The 24,929-nt window shown below is 42.2% G+C and overlaps 1 protein-coding gene across 1 annotated transcript in view; it reads right to left on the bottom strand.

The window, feature by feature from the left end:
* Window positions 1-24,929, bottom strand: part of LOC146796583 (kinesin-like protein KIF19) — a 1,608,680-nt gene that overhangs the window by 728,395 nt on the left and 855,356 nt on the right. Inside the window, exon 10 of the mRNA XM_085629222.1 lies at window positions 7,742-7,864. Coding sequence (XP_085485348.1) covers window positions 7,742-7,864 — 123 coding nt within the window. The remainder of the gene's footprint in view (window positions 1-7,741; window positions 7,865-24,929) is intronic.

A 24,929-nucleotide genomic window follows, 5' to 3' on the forward strand; every position in this document is an offset into this window, starting at 1 on the left:
ATGTTAAATTGTGTGGCAAGCTGTTAAAAACAATACAAGAGTGCCTGGAAGAGGAAGGGGAAAAAATCAAGGCAGAGGAGGCCATAGGACCCAAGAGTCCTTGCTTCCCAGTGGAAATGGCCTGTGTTGCAACAGAGTTCAGTCTTTATAAATGTGTTTTTGATATCACAGCATCACTAATTTTGCATTTAGTTCCAGGGGCACCTCCAGCACCCGAGAAATCACCCCCCAAACTAAGTACCAGAATAGATTGGTTTATGGGCAGTCCTATAACTTATGTACAATGTGCCTCTTTACATGCAACCCCGTATGCATTTATCTGTCCTTGTCTTCCCCATAGCTAATAATTTAGATCTTGTGTAGGATTTTGAGATGTATCAACCGGATACCTGCCATTATCGCCACCTCGCTCAGAAAGCGGTAGGCCACCCCCTGTCAGGAGATCCTCCTCCCATTTCTCCCAAAGTTTTGTTAGTGGGAGTGTTCAGTTGGCTAATAGGGTACCATAGATAACCAAAATGGCATGTCGGTGAATTGGGACCTCCAGGACTGTATTATAAAGGGCTTTCACCTGGCATCGCTACTTCCTGGTCGATGCAACTCTGGAGGAGGTGCCTCTCCCAGAGGTTTTGTAAGTACTGGTCACCCACCAGGTCGAACTGTGAAAGGCGTTCCTGAAAGGTCAGTATATCTTTATTCCCCCACACGTCTCCAAACTTCAATATGCCTATGTTATCCCGTTGCTTGTGTGGCTCTACCCCCTGAAAGAGGGCCAGTCTACCCACCTCCCAAAATGGCGTTTCCAATGATGCCACTTCCTGCCAGCCCATCCGCCTGGTACCCGTCCTCCAGGAGCCCACCACCATTGCAGTGGAGGCCTATTGGTCAGTCCTCGGGTCCCATGTATCCGTGAGTCATAGCCCTGCCGATAAAGGGCTCGCCTGTCCGCCCGTAGAAAGGCTTCCGCCTACTCTCTGAAGGCCCTTTCAATGAGAATGGCCAGTTGGGTCGCTCAGGCAGTGGCAAAGATCGGGAAGTGTGATAGCCCCTTTGCCTGACTTCCTAGTTAGTCACTCCAATGCTATATGGGGGCACCTCCATCCCAAAGCAGATTTCTGTCCTGACTCCCCGACCCCAAAAAAATAATGAAGGACCTAGAAAAAATAGTTCTGTAGGGCATACTGGAACTTTGGGAGGTAAATCATCTTGTAGACTGCACTCTCCCCATTAGTGACAGGGGTAATCACTGCCAGTGACTTGCTTCTCCTTTGAACTATTCCAGGAGCCTCCCTTGGTTGCAGTAATAGAACCGATGTCTCTTCTTTGTAATGGAGATACCTAGGTACCTGAGCCCGGACTCCTCCCAGGGTACTTGACAGTGCCAGTGCAATCCCGGGTGGCCAGCCACCCAACAGGTAATGACCAATCAATGCAGAGCCAGGGGTAGCGCCGGAATACTGCAAAGATTTCTCTAATATTCTGTCTATTGAGCTCTCAGGGTCTGCCAAGTATAGCAGGATGCCATCAGCATACAGCTAAATAACATCCTCCCACTTGTAATCCCACCGAAGTCCCCAAATAAGCGCATCCCTTCTGATCTAGTTGACCACCGCCTCCATTGCTACTGAAAACAGGAGAGAGGGCAGCGAGTTCCATTGTCTCGTTCCCCTCCCCAGGGGGAAGTCATCTGACTGTGCATGGTTGTACCTGGGATGTGAGTATAGTAGCCTCACCCAAGCCCGAAGGGGAGCTGAAGCCCATCTGCACCAGGACTGCCTGGAGGTACCGCCAGTTCACGGAGCTAAATCCCTTGTCAGTCTTCAGTGCCACCTCCCCCAGCCAAGCAGCCAAAGGGCCATCGGAGGTTGTGTCTGGTGGACCTGTAGGGCATGAAACTGGATTGGTCAATATGTATCACTTGGTGGATGACCCAAAACAGTACTTTCGCCAGAAGTTTAACCTTCACGTGCATAGGAGGATGATCGGTCGGTGCGAGGAGCATTGGTCCGGTAGCCTACCCTTTTTGTGAAGGGGGATTACCATCACCTGGCGCAGATCCCGCTGCAACTAACCCTGCTGTTTGGATTCATACAGCATGGCCCGGATCAGTTTTATTGCCTGGCTTTTGATGCATTTGGAAAACTCCAAAAAGAAGCCGTTTGGTCCCGCCAACATTCCCACTTTTCAATTGGGCCAGGGCTCCTGGTATCTCCTCCTCCCAGATCTCATCCTCCAAGAGTTTGATCATGTCTGCTTCCACTGCAGGCATCTGGATCTCTCTAAGAAAAACCTTCATGTTCTTCCAGGCTCCCAGGTTATGCGGGTGGGGCATACAGATGTTTCAGGTACCTGGCAAAGGCCTGCACTACATGTTATGTTATGGAACTTCTAAAGCGCACGAATACCCGTAGGTGTTTTGGCACTATGCTGGGTATTGCAATGAGGCAGTAACCGGAAAGGGGAAAAAAAGGCTAGACATTAAAAAGCCAGGTTTTTAACAGTTTCCTAAAAGTCCATAGAGTGGGAGCCGCTTTGATATGTATAGGCAGAGTGTTCCAAAGGGCCGGGGTTTCAGAATAGAAGCAGATGCCCCCCATTTAATTCTCTTGAATTTGGGGCGAGAGATCATCAGTGTATTTTTTGATCGTAAATCTTAATTGGGAATGTACCAAGGGAAAGAATATCTAAGGTAGCTGGGCCCCGAGTCGTGTAAGATCTTGTATGCAGGGCACAGTGCCTTGAATTTGATGCAGTTTTCTCCTGAGAGCCAATGGAGCTTCTTGATGGATGCTGAGATGGGATGAAACTTGGGCAGATCAAGAATAAGTCTTGCTGCCTTGTTTTGAACGGTCTGTAATTTCCTTTTGTACTGCTTCTGGAGCTTGACATACAGTCCATTAGAGTAGTCCAGTTTCGAAAGAACTAGTAAAGAAATTACTGTTTTTCTGGAAGTCAAAGGAATGAAAGGGAGAATCTTCTCAATAATTCTCAACATGTTGAAACTGGAAGAGACAACGGAACAGATATGCTTGTTAAAGTTCAGTTTGCCATCAATGATTACGCCCAGATTTTTTGCTTTTTGGACCGGGATGGGGAGAGTTCCTAAGTCCTTAGGCCAGAAAGCATGTTTCCAAAAATGTGGTTTGTTGCTAAAAAGAATGAACTCTTTTTTCCCGAGTTTAGCTTAAGGCAATGTTTACCCATCCAGTTGCTGACTGCTTTCACACAGTTGTGAAATTGGGAGATGGTAGCATCCACATTATTTGAGGCTGACATGACAATCTGCATGTTGTCTGCATATGAGGTGGGGGAGGACCCAAAGGATCTGATCAGGTCAGAGAGTTCGATCACATAGATATTAAAAAGTAGGGCAATCAGGAAATAAAGCATTTGGATGTGAAATTCTCCATCATAACCGATTGCTCTCTGTCAGTTAAGAAAGATTAAAGTAGGTCGAGCACTTTGCTGGTAATGCCTAGTTTTTTTAGGCGATCAACAAAGGTAGCATGATCGACTGTGTGTGACGCCGCAGACAAGTTAAGGAGGACAAGAGCTGCAGAACTTTCTTTATCGAGAATGATTTTAAGTTCATCCGTAGTTTTTACTAAGGCCGTTTCTGTGCTATGTTCGTCCCTTAAACCGAATTGGGCGGGGTCCAATAACTGATTGTCCTGAATGTACTGAGTCAGTTGTAGGTTGATGAGTCTTTCCACTATCTTTGCTGGAAAAGGCAGCCTAGAGATAGGGCGATAGTTAGCTGGGTTATCGGGATCTAGATTAGGTTTCTTGAGGAGTGGCAGGATGGACGCCCTTTTCTATAATTTAGGAAAGATCCCAGAACTGAACATCCCATTGAAGATGTTGGTGAGATAAGAGGCAATTGGGATGGAAATCATTTTGAGAATGGAGGGGGGGCAGGGATCAAGTGGTGACTTTGATTTGGTGGAATTGATTGGGTTAAGGACTTCTGAGTTGGTAAAATAAGAAAATTGGCTGAGTTTAGGCTGAGGATTTTTGGGAGGAGAGTTTGAATTAGGAGCAGAAGCATGTGCTATAGTGGATCTATTGCTGGGATCCAAGCTTTTAGAGCTGGCAAACTGATTGTAAATTTGTTCCAGTTTGTCAAAAAAATAGGAAGCTATGTTCTCGCAAAAGGATGGACTATTATTGTTGCTTCTGTTTTCAGGAGAATTGGTGAGTTTATTTATAACTTAGAAGAGTTCTCTGGTGGAATTCTTGGATGTCTCTATTTGTTGTGTAAAATACAACGATTTTTCCATAATAATAATTGCCTTATAGTTAGCCAGAGTCTGTTTGTAAATTAGTTTATCAGAGGATTTATAATTCGCTCTCCATTTTCTGCCCCTACAACTTTTGGGCACAGCTTTGGAAATGGTGGCGTTTAGTCTGAGTGTGTAATGCTCTGTGGCCCGGGTAGTGTCGGGTGTGACGCTCCTGAGGAAGGTGTTGTTGTAAAATATCAAAATTGGTTTTGGACCAAAGATAGTGTAATGTAGGATTTTGATCTGTTTTCTTATTTGAAGCAGGGGAGAGAGCAGTTAAGTTGAAAATAATGGCTTTATGGTCACACCGTGTATGAGGGAGAAATTCCTTCACTGAAATTAAATGATTATTGGAAAAAATGGCATCCAAAGTGTAACCAGCGCTATGTGTGGGTTGATGTAGGAGTTGGGGAAGATTGAAGGCCTTCATTATGTAAAAAAAAATCCTCAGTATCTTTGTCCTCAATGGAGTCTTGATGAAAGTTAAAATCCCCGTGTACTATAAAGTTGCTGGTGCAAGCCCCTCCCTCGACCAAAGTAGAGATAGAGTGTAGAAAATCACTTTTTGGGCCTGGTGGACGATAGATAAGCAAGCCTTTGAAGGTGTAGTTACTTGTTAGTTCAAGACTGAAATGAAGGGATTCACAGTCTGAACTAGATGAGGACTCAATTTTACATCTTTCGCTATTTCGGACACACTTCCCTCATGGGTACGGATCTTCTGTACCCATCTCTATCCTTCTTCTCTACGCCCCAGCCATTCTAACAGCTTTCCTGCCTTGTTGTCCAACTTGTATAGTTTGGTTTCCTTAGCCCTGAATAGTTCTCTGGGTTCCTTAGTCATGAGGTGGTGATACTTGTTAAAACTGCTACAGTACCAAGATGCCCACGGATGCCTCCTAACTTTAAGACTTTTGGTATTCACAGAAGGCATTTAGGGGTCCTAACTTCTGTGAATACCGAAATGAGTAAGTGCCTTCTGTGAATACCAAAATGAGTAAGTGCCTTCTGTGAATACCAAAATGGTAGTAAGTTTAGGATTTTGTCTTAAGATGGTTCTGTGAATCGGGCCCATAATGTGTGACTTTGCTCCAGCACAAACCAAGAGTAAATCTGGCCCTTTTACTGCATTTAATGGAAAAATATTGAGCTGCACATGATCTTTTCGCTGAGATCGAAAATGCACTATAACAGAGCACACTGCCCTGAATACAACTTTGTCACAAATGCCTGGAAGGAAAACAGTCCATGTACTACTTTAAAAAAACAAAGACCTACCCACATACTAGGTAAAAACCATTGCCTCAAGGTTCTTGTGCTGGCTTTCAAATAAAAGAAAATCCCACAGATATGGTTCAACAATTTATAATAAATCTGAACTGCACACGCAAATGACCCAAGGCATCCTGCAGGTGATTAAGCTTCTTTACTACCTTGGCTGCTTCTTAATACAGTAGCAGTTTGCTGTCCCCAAAGTCTATATAGCTAACAGTATGCAATTTAATGTTTTAGTAAACGTCTCCCCAATGACCAGGTAAAGCAGGAATAGGCTCTGGTCAAACAGTAAAAATACAATAATTAGGTCAATTATTTGTTGATGCCTCAAGAAAACAACAGGACAGAGACAGCGGCTTGCAATAATTAAGCACCAAGCAACTCACTGTATATATCCAATGTCCTAAGTACAGAATATTCATTCAGCAAATTTTTGCCATTTCTCTGAACAACAGAGTAGAAGGAAAGTGTGTTAAATACCCACCATTGAAATTGTATTTACTACAAACAAATTTTGATGGAGTGCAAACACATCTCCATTTATGTACATCTTTTACATGGGACTGGACAACTAGAAAGAGAGATTTGAGTAATTGGAAATTACACAAGCAGAGAGTTGTGAGAAATAATGAAAAAGCACTGTAAGGAGCAAATTCAGGGAATGGGTACAAAGAAGGTATTAGGAGCAGGATAGAATGTAGGAATAAATGACAATAGGAATGGATGAGGGGAAGGAAAGAAATGAAAGCAAATTTATTTGTAATCACTGGAAGGTCACTGCCCCATGCTAATGTACTGTGAATAATAGAATAAACATTGATAACCACTGATTTGTACACATTTTAAAACAATGAATTCAATACAAACTGAAAATAGGAAAGCTTACCTAAGAAGCATATGGCCCATACTCCCACTCCAAATAATATATTGGGGGAAAACAGGTTCCCTGAATCCTTGGCCTTCTCTGCCATAACATCTAGGCAAGTGAGCCTGAGATATTCAGCAATATATATTGGCATGTCAGCAACGATTGGGTAATCCTCTTCTTAGGACCCTTTACAAAATTTGCCAAGAATGTAGCCATTTTGTCGTTTATTTTTGGTATGAGATACACCCCACCTCCAGCACAGGTACTGGGCTTTCCACTCTTGGGAAACCTCTGATCTTTTAATAGATTGGTTTACACAGCCTTCTGGCCTCCTTCTCCACTAAGGTTTACTGTGAGACCTCTGGTGGTATATTCTCGTCCAGATCCAACAAGTAAAAACCTTTCTTAGCAAGAGGTCCTCTTGAACCCTAGCCCTCTTTTGTCTGCCTTTTGAGCCCTGCATCCACGTGCCAGAGTCTAATAGGTCCGGGATCCTCACCTGAATCCGAATCCTGATCCCCTTTTGAACCTATCCCATCCTCTGGGTCCACTATTGGAAAGGCATATTTTCTCCAATCCAGTAAATTCTGGTTGCTATCATCCACCTTAGAGGTAAAAATCAGGGTATCGCTTACCTCCCTCAATCAGTCAAAAGCATCCATGTGACACGGAGCGTTGCGATTTCATTTAATTTTACAGTATTCAGTAGGTGATGGAGGCCCTTGGGGGTCTAAGGGTCCCTAAGGCCCTTGATATGGAGGTTCAAGCTCTTGCCACAGGAGTTTCCTGTCCAGCAGATTCAAAGCATTTCTGACATCCCACTGGATAGAAGAGTCAATGGCCTCTAAGAAGCCTTCCTTAAGGGAGAAGGAGCATTGCTCTGCACAAACATCCTCTAGGATGTCTTCATCCCATGCTTCTGCCATGCATGATCAATTATGGTATGCTGTGAGACAAAATATATAAATACCTATTGAGGTATGAATTTGGGGGGAAAAGGCACCAGCTCACTGGAAGTGGTCTTCAGAGAAACCACCCTCTAAGTATGAAGGAAACTTCTTATATCCTGCAGTATTGGTGTGCCAAAATCATATACATGAACTGTAATAAATTGTTTTGTGACCAATGGAAAAACATGGTCTCTGCACCTTTTTTGTGACATCAAAATGTATAAGGGCTGATGAACGCGTAGTTTTAGAATTTTGGAAAACACTGGATAATTCCCACTGTAATAAAAAAATAAACACTAAAACGGTAATGCCTAGTTATATCTTAACGTCTTCAAATGAAAAAGCTTTACCTTTTGCTCACTTACCCTTGTCTTGATGTTCTTTGCTCTGTATGCGTAGATTAGTGTAGTTCGGGATTCTTCAAAAGAGGTACTAGCAGGACTGATGTGGGCAATCATAACAGTCTTACTATTTCCTTCTAAGGAATCCTAAAGAATAAAATGTGTTCATTACGTAGGAGAAGATGACAATATCAAATTATACAGTATTTTGAGAGTTGCAGTAAAAAGCACCTGTTTTGGCTACTGTCTTTCAAGAGGTGCATATGTCAAGTAAAAAACTGGGGGCATATTTATGAAGTATAGTTCAAAAATACAGCTTTTAAAATCCCTGAGGGTTCATTTTGGGTCATGCAGACAGTGATAACATGTACAGAGCTGATGAAGCAAGTAAGATTTGCTTAAAATATATAATTAGCTTGTAATAATATTAAGACGGGCAATGTCCAAAGAAATGGAAAAAATTGAAAATGTGCCTTTCACTAAACATGCAAATTAACGTGTTGTATGATTAGCCTTCTTTTTTTTGTACTATCTTATTTATGTTGTCAAGTTAAGCTAGGCCTAATTTATTCTCTATTTTCTGCATTGCCTTTATTTTAACTTTCTTTAAACAAATATGCATTTTAGCAAGATGTTGCACAGTGCAGTATTAAATAAGTAATTCACGTTAACTTCATCAGACATTTCATAATTTGGATAGGTTTTAGCTGTCACTTATTCATTCTAATGAATACCAAAAGTGGTCCTGATTACGATGTCGGGTAGACCGTATCGGTCCACCATAGGTGGGCGGTTCCGACCTCTCTATTAGGATTCGACCACCCATACGGCGGTTGGAAACATCCATTCTACAATGGAAGCTTGTTAACTGCGGACAGAAAAGACCCACAGCACAAGCTTCCATTGTAAAATGGAATTTCTTGTATCGCTGAATTGTAAAAATGAAATGTGTTAAAGATTTTAAGAGTTTAGTCAGAGGGGATATTACTATTCCAATACGGAAAGGTGAAGAGGCACCTCCTGAAGGTACACCTGCTCATATTATGACAACAGAGCATGGGTTACGCACTTGTACTTGGCTTCGCCAGTGGAGCTGAATCACTGAGAAAGAGGGTGCATTGAGTTTTCCTAGCTATGAGACATTTAATTCAAGGATTCTGGAAAATGTTAAGGGAAAATTTCACAATATGAGGCCAACACCTAATCCCACTCAATATGGAGCTTTTAATGCATGTGAGAAAGTTGTGAGGGAGAAGGAGAGAGGGAACTACAAGAAAAGGACAGAACAAGCAATGAGGAATTTTGCAGATGCTCGATGGGACGAAGAACAGCGTAGATGGGGGGAAGGTTATCATAGAGGAAACCAGATTATATCCAGCTATTACTAGAGAAGCAACAAAGCCATGAAAATAGAAAGAACACTTAAAAAAGAAGGGTAAGATTCAGACACAGATTCCAGAGATTTAAGAACAGCTGTTACCATTGAGACCTCCACCATATAAGACTCCTATGGTTCACAGAGACCCTAATGCTGGTGTAAAAGGCACAATGGCAACTGCTCCTGCAGATCCGAGTTTAGCTCAGATTGAAAGATCTATACTGATACTCCAAATTGTCCTACCAGCTGTGACTTGACCACATGTTGCAGCTCCAATGGTGACCAGTACACATGGAATACATGCTACAGGCCAGGTAACTCCTGTAAATCCCCTGATAGTACCTAGAGTTATTGCAACTGCTGCTCCAAATGTGGATTTAAGGCCAGAAGCTCCTCAAGTTGTTGGAAGTATGCCTCCCACAGGATTTGTCCGGACTTCACACAATTCCCTGATTGTTGTGTGGAGATCCCCACAGACAGTACAAGTACTGATAGATGAAGGGACCTCAGTCTTCACAGCTCCACTTGTCCCGGTGAGATTAATGCTTCTACAGAAGGGAATGTACCAGTATGCCTAGATGGAGCAGTAGGGAATAGAAAGATAGATATCACTGAGGCAGTTGAAAGACAAGATTCAGAAAGGGAGAAACCATTATGTGTAGCCCAATTGCGGATAGAATTAAAGAAATAAAAAGAGAATGCTTAGAATTTGAACATATTGAGCAATACCACAGAAGGTAATTAATTTACCTGTGTAAAGAAATCACACGAAGAGCAGCTATAGTGTACTATAAATTTGCAAAAGGAGCCAAGAAATACGAGCTAGAGCTCGAGAAAAATGTTCACCTGCAAAGAAGCTACAAAGTTTAATTAGATGTCCCATCATTAGAAAAATTGAGAGTTTCAGGAATGCGTTTACACATTTCATAATTGGTCAATTGCATTCCAAAATGTAGTGAAGTTGAGAAACTAGAAATGAAATGGGTAACGAAGCACAAGAAGAAAAAGAGAGAGGACGTTATAGAAAAGAAACAAAATGAGAGAAGCAATATAGAGACAACAGCATTTCCACTTAGAGAAATTGCAGGAGGAATGTATGAACACGTTCCTTGTAGTAGAGGGGATTTGGCTGCATTTACAAGCAATTCTCCTAAATTGAGAGACAAACTGGTGCAATGGTATGCACAAGTTGAGCAGTTCAATAAGATTTCCAAGGTGTTGTGGACATATCTCAATACGTTTTTTGATATAGTAGTACCTGCTGATTTGTGGGCTGACTGTAAAATTGCTGTACAGTGGCCAAAAGAAGAACCGGTGAGGGAGCCTAGAACAAATGCACCATCTCCTGTAGTAATGGAGAAGTATGAGGCAGTGATTACTTTCCTGAAGTGTAGAGTGCCACCGAGAGATTTGGCTTGGCTTAGAATTAGGAACTACTCAAGAGCCAAAAGAGACAGTACATGAATACTATGAGAGGTTGTTTCAGGTGTTTCAGCATCACAGTGGACGAGAATATCCTGAGGAGAAAGATAAGGGGATTCTTGTGTTACAGTTTGTATTGGGGAAAAAACTGAGATTTGTACACACATAACTCAAAGTGTAATCTGTTGGTAGAACAAGTCGCTGGATGAAATTTTGAGGTATACTAATTATTGTAGCGGTAAGTTTGACATGAAGCAGAAAAAGATTAAGGTAAAGATTATGCAGGCGCAAACAAAGTTTGCTCACAAAGATTTTCAGAATCCTTCTTTTACAGGACATCAAGGGAATATGCAAGGAGTTTCTGCTCCACAAGTTGAATCTGGGAAACAAATAGGGTTTAACCAGTCTCAAGGTAAAGGTAGAGGTATTCCTGTGGGTATATGATCTGGAACAGATATTGCTGCAATAAAAAAGATTACACAATGTCACATCTGTCATAGAATCGGACATAGGAACAGAAAATGCAGGTATAATCCCAATAATAATGTCAGAAATGTTCAGCTGCCAAAAGGAATGCAAATGCCAAGTGTGCCCACACCACAAATTCAAATGCCTATGCAAGGTCAGACTACAATGATGCCCACCCTACCAGTTTAACTGAATTCTCAAAATGAGGAAAACCCTTGTTTTGATATAAACCAGTTGCCAAACACAAACTCTTTTCAAAATTCCATGCCACAATTTCAAATTTTCCAGCAATATCTATTTTTCGAAATTGATGGTTCAGGTTCTGATCATTCCCAATGATGGTGCCGGAGAGAGGAGAAAGATTGCGTACTTGGTGCAGTCATAGCGGTAGACCAGAGTGGTCCATGTGTGGATGCTGAAGTAAGCGGCCACCTAGTATAATTTTTAATTGATACCGGAACTACTAGATCCACAGTGAGAACAGTGGAAGTTCCAGATCTACCTTTCTTGAGGAAAACAATCCAAGTTGTAGGAGTTACAAATAAAAAACAATTCAGAAATCCTATGTCAGAAATGGTACCAATAAAAATAGGTTAGTTTGGAAAAAAAACACTGGTTCGTTGTTTGTGATTCTAGCCCTGTAAATCTGTTAGGGAGAGATTTGCTGAGCAAGTTAAATTGCACCATTTACTGCATGCCAGATGGTGTTGCTTCCCAAACTCATGATGAGAATATAGATAACAAATTGATTAAACAGAAAAACAAAATTGGAGTGTTTCCTTCATTTACTATTGAAGAACTATCTGATGATTTGAAAGAGACAGTGAATCCTGAAGTCTGGAATTTAGTGGGGAAAAATATTGGACTGATAAAAGGTGTAGAACCAGTCCGCATTACTGTAAAGCCAAATGCAGTGATTCCCAGAACACCCCCTTACCATTTGACATCAGAAGTAGGCCTGGGCGAAGCACTACGCTACGCTCGCGTAGTTTGCGAAGTTCGCGCTACTTCGCACTACGCGAACTGCACGTAGCACAGTGCGAACACGCGTAGCGTAGTGTTGCGTAGTGCTGCGGTCATTTTTTGCTTGCTCGCGGTCCTCAACGTCAAGTTGGCGACCGCGAGCAAGCAAAATGACATCCCGGCGAGACTTTTTCCTTGTTCGCGATCGCGAGCATGGAAAATAAACCTCCCGGCGAGATTCCCAACGCGAGGAGGTCAGGTTTCTCATTGCGAGGGGTCGCGTATGCTCGCGACCGCTCGCGATGAGAAACTACCAGTTCGCGTTGAGAAAGCTGCCGCTCGAGTAAAAATCTACTCGAGCAGCAGAAAACTACAGCTCGCACTGTGCAAGATGCCATTTTCAATGATTGCACAGTGCAGGTTGCTTGTCCGCACTGTGCAATCATTGAAAACAACATCTTGCACAGTGCGAACATGTTACTACGCAGTTCGCGAAGTGCTACGCGTAGCTCGCGTAGTGCGAACTTCACTTTGCGTAGCTTCGCGAAGTGCTACTTCGCGAACTACGCCCACCCTTAATCAGAAGCCATTGCAGGAATAACGCCAATCATAGAAGATATGCTAGAGAAAGGAATATTGAGGGTATTGGTCGGGAGTCCATGTAACTCTCCAATCATGGGTTTACAGAAACCCAATGGGAAATATATAAATAGTGCTGGATTAAGAAGGATTAATGAAATAGTCATCCATGTTGTCTTGTGGTACCAAATCCAGCCAATATATTCAGATCCAGTGTATTGCAGAATGGTTTATGGTCATTGACCTGTGCCAGGCTTTCTTCTCTGTGGCATTGAACGAGGAAAGTCAGTACCTTTTTCCTTCGTGTTTCAACAGAAATTATTAGCATGGTGCCGTGTCCTACGAGGGTATACAGACAGTCCATCTATCTTCAACTAGATTCCGCAGAAATGTCTGGAGACCCTGCACATGCCCAACAAGTCAACTCTTGTCCAATACATTGACGATTTGCTTGTGGCATTAGAAACGCAAGAGGCTGGTAAACAAGACTCCATTGCTTTGTTAAACCACCTGGCTGAGAATGGACGTAATTTTTATCCAGGAAAGCTGCAGTACTCTCAGTAAGTGAGTTCAATATCTAGGACACATTATTGTGAAAGGAGCTAGAAAGACAGAGTGGAAGCCATCTTGCAGACGAATCCACCTGAAACTCAAAAGGAAGTCAAAATGTGTTTGGGAATGGTTGGCTACTGCAGGCAGTGGATACTAAACTTTTCTATAAATGCAAAACCTTTAATGAGGTTGACACGTAAGGAATGTGTCAGATCTGATCCCATAGGACACCAAATGCTCAAAGGTGTTTCTGGAGTTGAAAGACAAATTGTGTTGCACCCCTGCTCTAGGAAAGCCTGATTATTCAACAAAACTCTGATTATTTTGCAGTGAGAGAGATTAATGCACTCTCTCAGTATTGACACAGGTTCATGGGGATGCCCGAAAACCTATTACATACGTTAACAGCACTTGACCCCATAGATGCAGGTCTTCCCGGTTGCCTAAAAGTGGTAGCTGTGGTAAGCACTAGTTTGGAAAAGAGTGAGAGCATGGTGATGGGATACCCATTAACTGTTATGGTCCCACACTCTGTGGAGCTATTGTTAACGAGAACAAAGATTCAGTACCTAACTCATAATCGCTTGACCTAATATGAATATGAGCAGACTATTTTGTCTTGTGATAATGTAGTTCTCAAAAGATGCGGTGTACTGAACACTTAAATCTTGTTGCCTATAAATAATGTTGATTGTGAAAATGTCAAACATGATTGTCTAGATGTCGTGGATCTATGCACCAATCCAAGATCTGATATTGAGGATGAACCCCTAAGACCATGTACTATTTGCAGGGCTACTGGAATGATACAATAGTGCGGTTGCAGCGTTTTTTCTGTATATCTATAGAGTTACTGCATTTGCCACATAATTCATCATCTGCTGCAAAATCTACAGATTTTTAATTTCAAACATTTGTTCCTAGCTCAAACGATTCAAAAGTAATTAAAAATGCAGCGGCAAGTGCTGCCGTGCAGTGAAAGCCAATGCCCAGAATGTGTTTAAATAAGAATAAACGATGAAGAAATACTGTTTTTGCTGCATAATTTGCTCAATCCTGCCACATAATTTGGCCCTCTCCTGCCACATAATTCCAGTGGCCCTGACTATTTGTAGACGGCTCATATTTAAGAGGTAACGATATTGCACTAAGCAGCATATGCAGTGTCTACCATAAAAGATTTTACTGAAGCTTCCTGGCTTCAGAGAATTACCTCAGCCCAAGTTCCTGAATGAATCCCTCTTTCCAGAGCCTGCAGTTACACTGCACAAATGAGAGTCACAATTTTTACAGACAGCCAGTATGGGTTTGGTGTGGTCCATGATTTTGGACAGTTGTGGACGCAAAGAGGTTTTCTAACTTCTTCAGGTACTTCCATTCGGAACATAAAGTAAGTTAAAAATCTATTGGAAGCTTTTCAGTTGCCTGGGGATATAGCAGTGGATAGATGTGGAACACTACAAAGTGGGAATGAATATATTGTCATGGGCAACAGATATGCAGATTCAATGGTGAGGTATTGTGCTTTGTTGACCTGCACATTTAATTGAAATTTCCCATGTGACTCCGAAGAAGAGAGTTCATTCACAATGCTGATGAGAGTAACAGACACCTAGGACAAGTTAAAACGAGTCCAGGAAAACATTTCACAAGCAGAACAAAATGGGTGGATAAAAACAGGTTGTGAGAAAACGCAAATGACATTTGGATGTCACCTATGGAAGACCAGTTTTTCCTGCTAGCTTGTTGTTTCCAATGACACGATATTACCATGGGTACACACATTTAGGAAGAGATTCTATGGTGAGGCTTCTCAGACAGAGTTGGTTTAATCCACAATTTCGAATGCTTGTTAAAGAAATTTGTCATAGGTGTGTTATTTTTCAATAAATGAATGTAGGAAAAAGAGCACACGTTACACTGACACACATAGCGAGATCAGGTGGACCATTTAACAGGATGCAGATGGACTTTATCGAAATGCCAGTTTACAACCAGGGTCCGACTGGCCTAAGCGGGCACCAGTCATTTTTCCTGTGGACCGGAATGATGGGGGCCTGTTTGTGACTGGTGTGGGCCGTTTTTGTTACTGGGGTCGGTTTTGCAAAAGTTGTGCAATATCAGCCCCTTGTAACATAAGCAGCAGCAGTCTTTCCAACCAGCACCGCTGCCCATTCTACCCAGGCCAGCCCAACATAATTGCTAGGGCTGGTTTGCGCTCCCAGTCCAGCCCCATTTCCAACAGTCTGAGGTAAGTCCTGGTCATTGTGTGCATTTTCTCAAGGTGGGTGGACGGAAGCCTACCCAACTCAGAGAAACAACAGCGTCACAGTAACTAAGCTGTTATTATGTGAAGTGATGCCTAGGACTCGAATGCCGATTTCTCATGGGTCAGAGAGAGGAACTCATTTCACGAATAAAGTTCTGAAAACGATCTGCATTGCATTCCGAATTGAGCAACGACTACACTGCAGTTACAGACCTAAAACCTCTGCAACATTCAAACAGGTGAATAGGGCTATCAAATCCCAATTAGCAAGGATCTGTGCTTCAACCTCTTTGAAATAGTCAGATGCTTCATCTTTTGTGCTAATGAGTATTCAAAGTACTCTTGACAGGAAGACGGGGCTATCCCCACATGAGATTCTGTTGGGAAGAGCCATGAGGTTACCAGCAGTTCCTGCAAATGCTCTTTTGAATATCACTGACTCCATTGTCTTGGATTAATGAAAAGGTTTGGCTGATGTGGTCCTTTCTATTTCTCATCAGGTTTCAGTGACCACTCAAGATAAACATCAAGAACAGTGCCACGACCTCAGTACTGGTGACTGGGTCGTTATCAAGAAGCACGTTGGAAGTCTTGTTTAGAGCCCAATGGGAAGGCCCCTTCCAGGTGATTCTGATGACAAATACTGCTGGTAAGTGTGCTAGAATTGGAAACTGGATTCATTCTGCACACACCAAGAAGGTGAGAAACCCAGACGATGCACTTGTGGTCTATGATCCAGCAAGAAGAGTATTGGTAACTGCACTAATTCCTACAAGACCACCAAGACCAGCAGTACCATTGCCTGAGCAACAGCAGGAGTAAGAGAGCGGTGAAGATAAACAAATTGAATGAGAAATTCAAGTGTTTGAAATAACACAGAGTGGAATAGAAGTCTCTTACGAAAAAGAAGCAGAGACTTCTCAGAACGAAAGCGGTGCTGAAACTAAATCTGCACAAACCAAAGGTCCAGGAGAGGAAACAAGTACCAGATCAAAAAGAGTGAATCAACAAGCTGAATGGCCACAAAGCTACAACCATAAAGTCCAGAGAAGAAGCTTATAAATACCATGAAAACCAGGGCTATTCCTGAAGAAACCGCGTCCAGAGACAATGGTGGTATAGAACAAAAACAAAATCTCTGAGAAGATCCAAAAGAGCAAGGGTGCCCTGTCGCAGGTATTCAGCACCTGAATGGTCAAATTACGTGAACACAGCATTGAATGTCACTTTGGAAGATTTGTGCAAAGTAAATCCTGAACTGCTGGAACCCCCTTGAGAACAATCTGAACAATTAAAGCAAAAAAAATATTTTGAAAGAAGGAACAAGAAGAGATATTGAAGATATTATTGATAAAATGAAATATGCTGTTAGATCTCTATTATTGTAGTCTTTTATTTCACAGAAGATAACCATAGGACCAAGTGAGCAAAAGAAGAATAGGGATAAGATTTTAGAAGAACATGGAGTAGAGTTAAGGACTGTCTGCTTAGTACCCAAACTCTAAAAAGACTAATAAATAAAAGAGGAAAAAACAGGGGAAAAAAACAACAAATCTCAAGAAGAATGAAACTGACTGAGAGAAATGTGTTGCATTAGGAATAAGGGTAAATATATTGTGTTCAGTTTTCATAACAGTAATACTGATCTCCATAGTCCTAATAGCATTTTATTTGACACCTGAGACAGAAAACCCCACTAGGAACTTTAATAAACCCCATACTCAACTTAGCTTAGAAGATCAAGTGAGATAATCCTTTTTGAGTTGTAAGAATGATGATTTCTCTACAAATGTATCCTCTAGATTAGTTCAAGAGTACACTCATGCTATGGACGCTAAGAACTGCTATGTCTGTTCACACTTACCTACATCAGTTTCAGAAGAAGTAACATATTACCACATGCCTTGCTCTTATGCTGTTTCATGTAGCATTCTGCTCTCTTTACTTTACATAACATGACTTTTTCTCTAACTATGATCTGATACCTTCTCGAGTTCCTTTGATAGAAAACATGAATTTCCACCCGCAAGCAAAAGAAATGGATACTGCACGGTATTGTTTCTTCCCGCATGGGTCAATAGATAGCGTACAAGCTTCCCAGAATAACTTAACCTGTCTAATAAGGCCAGTGGAAAAATATACATAATGGCTTTAGCAGAAAGATACACTAACATAACTCGGACCAGTGATAAGAGTGGTGAGGGTTTAGTAAATTCTTGGAAGAAAGAGGAGAATTAATTTTGAAAAAAGATGGTCTATCTTAATTTGAGATTAGAAAGCCAACACAGAGGGAAGATTTGTGTTTATAGAAGAAAGAGACCTTAATGAACTAGACATGTAGGAAGTAGTAGTTGCGAATACACATTTGAACCAACAGGGGGATCATGGCAAATATTGCAGGGGGATTAGAATGCAATTCCTGGAGTTTACCATATTTGTGGCTTAAATGCTAACTTCTTGTTGCCAACTGACTTGGAATGTATTTGTTCCTAGGCCTACTAATTCCTAAAATGCACCATTTGGAAAGCTTAGATGCACTAACAATTACACCATCACATGGACAAAGACGAAGTACTGAGACAGAGACATATTTGGAGCGATAATTCCACTTGTAGGCATCATTGTAAATGAGGAAAAGATTAGAAAGTTAGCTACCGTTGTTGACAAAATGGCAACGAGCACATCTGCAGCTTTGCCTATAATACTGAACTAATTGCTATAATGTCTATGATACTCCAGCACAACTTGCACTAGACATCTTACTCACTGAGAATGGTGGAGCCTGCAAAATGCTTAAATTGACCCATTACTGTACATGCATACCAGACGAGAGTAAAGGAATAAAAGATTATGCAGAGAACATTTCAGGTTAAGAAGCCGAAGTATACGAATTTGAAACACCAAGGGCTTGATTACAAGTCTTTCGGTCCACGGACCATCAGACTCGCAGGGGCACAGAAGTGGCGCTCTTCCGACCGCACTATGACTGCTATTGCCCCGCTGCACCCACCAGGGAACCACCGTTCGCTGGTGGTGTTGCAGTGGTTTTGAGGCTGCAATATGCTTGGCAGGACCACCGCGGTCCCGCAAGCTTATTACGAGTTTCCTCTCCACCACGGTTTTCATGGCAGGTCCTACTCCAGGAAAACCGCGGCAGAGAGGAAACAAAGGGGTCCCTACAGACTCCCTTGTGCCTGCACCCCAGTTCCTGCGCAGCATGGAATTTATAGGTTATACCACGCAGGAACTTTTTACAAGCCCGCCAGACACAAAAAACACTTGTAATCTGGCGGGCGGCCCAGTCACGGGATTGGCCGTGGGGAGGACCCACGCCACGCCGTATCACCAAACTCGTAATCAGGCCCCAAGTTTTCTTGAGAGTTTTGAGTAAGGAATGTAAACAACTGGAAATTAAATTTGAACATCAGGGAAAGGAATTTTTAAGGCTATACTAATGCCAAAATAATAATAGGGCTGAGCCTAATATTTCTTTACGCTTTGTTCATAAGCTATAGATATATTTAACGCAAAAGACAATAAAGGATGCAAAGAAAGCTTTATTAGAAAGATTTATGTTTGACGGGTGTAATGAATGATGATTGCATAAAGACCCTGAAATTTTGAGGTTTAAAACAAAAGAGACAAGATTTTACTGATGATGAGAGTGCCCACTGAAATTGAACTCACATGGGAAATCAATTAGTGTGATGGTTTTAAAAACCATCAGATGGATGGATTTGATGGAGCAAGTAAAATTACCTTCAAATATGTGATTAGCTTGTAAAAATATTAACACGAGCAACGCCCAAAGAAATAGAGAAAATTGAAAATGTGCTTTGCACTAAACATGCAAATTAACATGTAGCTCGATTAGCCTGATTTTTGTTTTAATAAGCATCTATTTGTATCGTATTTACATTGTCAAGTTAACATTTATTCTCTATTTTTCTGCATTGCCTTTATTTGAACTTTTCTTGAATAAATACGGGTTTTAGCATGCAGTTTCACAGTGCAGTATTAATTTGGTTACATTTTAGGTGTCACTTATTCATCATAATGAACACCAACAGTATATTAAAACAATAGTGTATGCAGGAAAATGTGAAGATCATAATATAATTCCGTAGAAGATACAACTAGAATGTTTCTGCGTTAGACTAGTTCATTGTTAACAGTGGAGTTCTGAATAGCTAATAGAGTAACCTGGAGGGTTCTCGTGGGAAGTCGATGTGAAAATAATGTACATGAACATTTGCAACTTAGTAGACTGTTCGTAGATAATGTTTTGCTGTCTTTGTATGTTACCGTGAGAATGAAGAAGGGCGTAGCCAACCATCGAAAATTCCTTTCACAATTGGACAAGGATGACCTAACGCTGAAGATGATTAATAAATCAGTTTTTGTGTTTAATATACGTGTTCCTAGTTAGAAGGCTTCAAAGCTCTTCCACTACCCTTTCCTTCAGAGCACGCATCGAGAGCTTTACGCTGTTCAGACTGGTCCAGACTAATTGTTCTGTGACTGTCCTTTTCCTGACTTCTACCTTTTACACTGTGAACTACTGCTGATGGTGTTTTCTAAATTCCTTTGAGAATACATCTACTGCTGTGACTCACTTCTAATTGAGAGAAAAGACTGTCAAGGGTTGAACTGATTTTAAGAAAGATACCGATCTGCCAGCAGAGCGAATTAGAGTACTACATTTCTAATCGCACTATATGGACTAAGTCACCTCCAGGTGTTTGTGAAGACTGTCAACACAGTCATCAGTGGCAGAGTGGAGTCACCGTAGCCAGAGTAAGAAGAGAATAGATGCAATTAAGGTAAGTGTTAACATTTGCAGTGTTTTTTTTTCAGCAGTGCTATCTTGTGAGATAATTCCAGGGTTTATATCCTGTATCTCTCCTACTGTACAGATCTTTTGATCACTAACTTAAAGGTAGGCTCCAGTAACCAAATTTGCACACACACCTAACAGGCTATAGTCTATACTTATATGCATATCTGGATACACAGACATATAGGGGCACTCCTACTTTCCACCAAAATACAACACCATCATGAATAAACACACCATCAAAACAGCACTTTAACCAGCTACTAAAACAAACATATATACGTGCACACTGACTATCTCCTCCCTCCATCAAAATACAACCATCATGCCTAAGCACACTAGTAACATTGTAAATGTCACCCAGCTATTGAAACAATTCACCCGCCATTAATTCTACGCACAACATTAAATATGCCAAGCCTATCCATCATGCATAAACACATAACTAAGGTCACAAATCTACTACCACCACGCACCCACCACTGAATCTAAACATAACGATCATTCCATTCCCACATATCTACAAGCATACACATACTTAAACACAGCCCCCACCTTTCCAATAAAATGCAATGACTACCAAGCATAAACACATCACTTACATAATGCATGTTAGCCAGCTACTTCAACCCACCATTAAATCTTCCCTCTCCCATAGCTCACTTATCCACCAGCATATCCAACATGCATGAACACAACACTGACATAACAAATGATAACCAGGTAATACAACCATATATTCACTAATAAATGTATCCACACATAAAACAATGCAATACTAACACAACCAAAAGTCTCCACATAAAGACACAGAGAGCACCTTTACTAACTAGAATACAACCTGCATGCATAAACACAACGCCAGCATAGCAAATGTCAATCAACTATTACAATCATCCACCTAACACCATATATATACACACACCTACCATCATATACTCATACCCACCAGCGGGGCCGGCTTTTGGCATGGGCGAGCTGGGTCCAGGGCGCTGATCTTCAGAGGGGTGCACTGAGCTGTCTGCATTGGGGGTTATGCATGGCCCCATTTATTCAGTGTAGAGTACTTTTAATAATTCTTAACATTGTGCATGCGCTGCTTCAACTTAGCCCCCTTCATTGCCCTCCCATCTCCCTCTCACCTCCTGCCGCCAAATTTCAACAACCTCCCTTTCCCGAACAAACAACATGGCATCAGCATGATGGAATCAGCATGTTGGAGCTAATCTGTGGGTGAATAAGGTGAAATGGGGCATGCGGGTGAAAGGTGTTTGCGTTGAGCGGTCAGTCACTGCTGTACTTAGCAAACAAAAGGGGCCCCCTGCTGCCTCATTTTATTCAGCAGTTAATGCGCCACATATCTGTATGCCCAGGGCACTATCTAATCAAGGGCCGGCTCTGCCCACCAGTATACCAATAATGCATATACACACTACTACATAAAACATCTTAACAAGCTACTACAAACATGCACTTGTCACTAAATATTTACTCTTGCTACTTGAACTACTAGTGGGGCATAACCTGGATGTTTCCAATAGGGAATGCAAAAGAAACAATTGATGGACGGAATGCTGGACAGGGCAGGCATTCAACCCCAGTCACAAGGATCTGGGTTAAATCCATCATTCTTTTGCTCACCACACCACCCCAGTTTGGACCCAGCCATTTACAAATCAGTCTTGACCCTGTTCCTTGTGGAAACAATCCAGCCCGAACTGCCAAGTTAGGTCCTCCCTGGAGCAGAAACAAGCATCCTGGGACCGGTTTCAGGGCATCACCCTTCATCAACCAGGTTAGCTTGAATCCAGTGGTGTAGTGAAAAGGGGACCTACGTCTGGGCATACCCTTCCCACTTAGGGCAACATATGCAAAAGAAAGAATTGATGGATGGAATGCTGAACAATGAAAGCATTCACCCCCAGTCACAAGGATCTGAGCTAAATCCATCATTCTTTTGCTAACTACGCCACCCCAGTTTGGACCTAGCCAAATGCAAATCAGTCTTTACCCTGTTCCTTGTGGGAACAGTCCAGCCGAACTGCCAAGCCAAGTCCTCCCTGGACCGGAAAGAAGAATCCTGAGACCGGTTTCAGGGCATCACCCTTCATCAGCCAGGCTAGCTTGAATCCAGTGGAGTCGTGAGCACGGGACCCACGTCTGGGCGTACCCTTCCCACTTAGGGCGACATATGCAAAAGTAATAATTGATGGACGGAATGCTGGACAATGCAGGCATTCACCCCCAGTCACAAGGATCTGGGTTAAATCCATCATTCTTTTGCTCACCACACCGCCCCAGTTTGGGCCCAGCAATATGCAACTCAGTCTTGACCCTGTTCCTTGTGGGAACAGTCAAGCCCGAACTGCCAAGCCAGGTCCTCCCTGGACCGGAAACAAGCATCCTGGGACCGGTTTCAAGGCATTCCCCTTCATCAGCCAGGCTAGCTTGAATCCAGTGGTGTCATAGGCACAGGACCCACGTCTGGGCATACTCTTCCCACTTAGGGCGACATATGCAAAAGAAACAATTGATGGACGGAATGCTGGACAGTGCAAGCATTCACCCCCAGTCACAAGGATCTGGGTTAAATCCATCATTCTTTTGCTCACCACACCGCCCCAGTTTGGGCCCAGCCATATGCAACTCAGTCTTGACCCTGTTCCTTGTGGGAACAGTCAAGCCCGAACTGCCAAGCCAGGTCCTCCCTGGACCGGAAACGAGCATCCTGGGACCAGTTTCAGGGCATCACCCTTCATCAGCCAGGCTAGCCCGAATCCAGTGGTGTCATGAGCTCGGGACCCACATCTGGGCATACCCTTCCCACTTAGGGCGACATATGCAAAAGAAACAATTGATGGACAGAATGCTGGACAATGCAAATTGGGGCATGCGGGTGAAAGGTGTTTGCGTTCAGCGGTCAGTCACTACTGTACGTAGCAAACAAAAGGGGCCCCCTGCTGCCTCATTTTATTCAGCAGTTAGGGCGCCACATATCTGTATGCTCAGGTCACTATCCAAACAAGGGCCGGCTCTGCCCACCAGTATACCAATAATGCATATACACACTACTACATAACACATCTTAACCAGCTACTACAAACATGCACTTGTCAGTAAATATTTACTCTTGCTACTCTAACTACTAGTGGGGCATAACCTGGATGTTTCCAATGGGGAATGACCAGAATTGCTAACATGAGGAGGGAGGTGGACAGGGAACCGTCAAATAAATACCAGAGCCCAGACATCAGGGGGATTGTGTAGTTACTTGTCAATGTGGTATTTTTCATTCACATTGTTAAGCAACAGAAATAAAATGCTTCTCTTATTTCATAAAAGTGTGTATTTGGCTGGAGAATGACTTATTTCTGCTGTGTGCATGTTGAGTTGTGAGCCTGTGTTCACCACCCTGTATGCAAACCTTATCTAAATCCTTACATATGCAAAGGAAGTTGTAAAGATTAGAGTTGCAAAAATAGAACAAATTAAGTTAATTGTAGCTGACCAAACAACGCAAAACCAAAGGGGATGATGAACGGAGTGTTGAACATTGCAAGCACTCACCCCCAGTCAACTGATCAAAGGTTTTGGTTTTGCTTTGTTCGCCCTAAGTTGGCAGGGTATGCCCAGATGTGGGTACCTTGCTCACTTTGCCACTGGATTCAAGCTACCCTGGCTGATGATGGCTGATTAGCCAGAAACCGGTCCTAGGATGCTTGTTTCCAGTCCAGGGAAGACATGGCTTGGCAGTTCGGACTGGACTGTTCCCATGAGGCACAGGGTCAGACTGATTTGCATATGACCATGTCTGAACTGGGGTGGCGGAGTGAGCTAAAGAATGATGATGGATTAAACCCAGATCAGTTGACTGGGGGTGACTGCTTGCAATGTTCAACACTCCGTCCATCATCCCCTTTGGTTTCTGATATGTTAGCCCTAAGTTGGCAGGGTATGCCCAGACGTGGGTCCCTTGCTCACTACTTTGCCACTGGATTCAAGCTAGCCTGGCTGATGATGGCTGATTAGCCAGAAATTGGTCCCAGGATGCTTGTTTCCGGTCCAGAGAAGACATGGCTTGGCAGTTCGGGCTGGACTGTTCCCATGAGGCACAGGGTCAGATTGATTTTCATATTGCCATGCCTGAACTGGGGTGGCGGAGTGAGCTAAAGAATGATGATGGATTAAACCCAGATCAGTTGACTGGGCGTGAGTGCTTGCAATGTTCAACACTCCGTCCATTGCGCTGACCAAACAACAAGAACAAATTAAAACTAATAAATAACTGCTACTAATTTCTTAAAGATTTTTGGGAGGACAATGGAAACACTATGCGGAGTTCAATCAATAAAAAACATCAAAGTGTACAAAAGTCAAAAACACAATAATAAAAATAATCTCAAACTAGGTTCTTACATTTAGCATTAAAGCACAGCAGCTCTAACCAAAGAATTTGCTGTCTATATATAATTTCAAGCAGAGAAAACAATTATAGATAAAATACATGCATCTGAAAAAAACAATTTGGTTAAAACTCCCAAGAAGATAATGCATTAAAAAAAACTGTATTTAAAATACAAAATTAAAAGATATATATAAGTTCATATTGGTTATCATAAAAAACAGACAAATAAAATCCACAAGAAAATAAGAGCAAGTCATATTTTTGGCATAAGAGAAACAAATGCATGCATACTGTGCTAGTATACATAATATTCAAGCGTTTGAAACAGACAGTCAGCAG

Source organism: Triturus cristatus, chromosome 10 (assembly GCF_964204655.1).
Source record: "Triturus cristatus chromosome 10, aTriCri1.1, whole genome shotgun sequence".
Classification (NCBI taxonomy): Eukaryota; Metazoa; Chordata; class Amphibia; order Caudata; family Salamandridae; genus Triturus; species Triturus cristatus.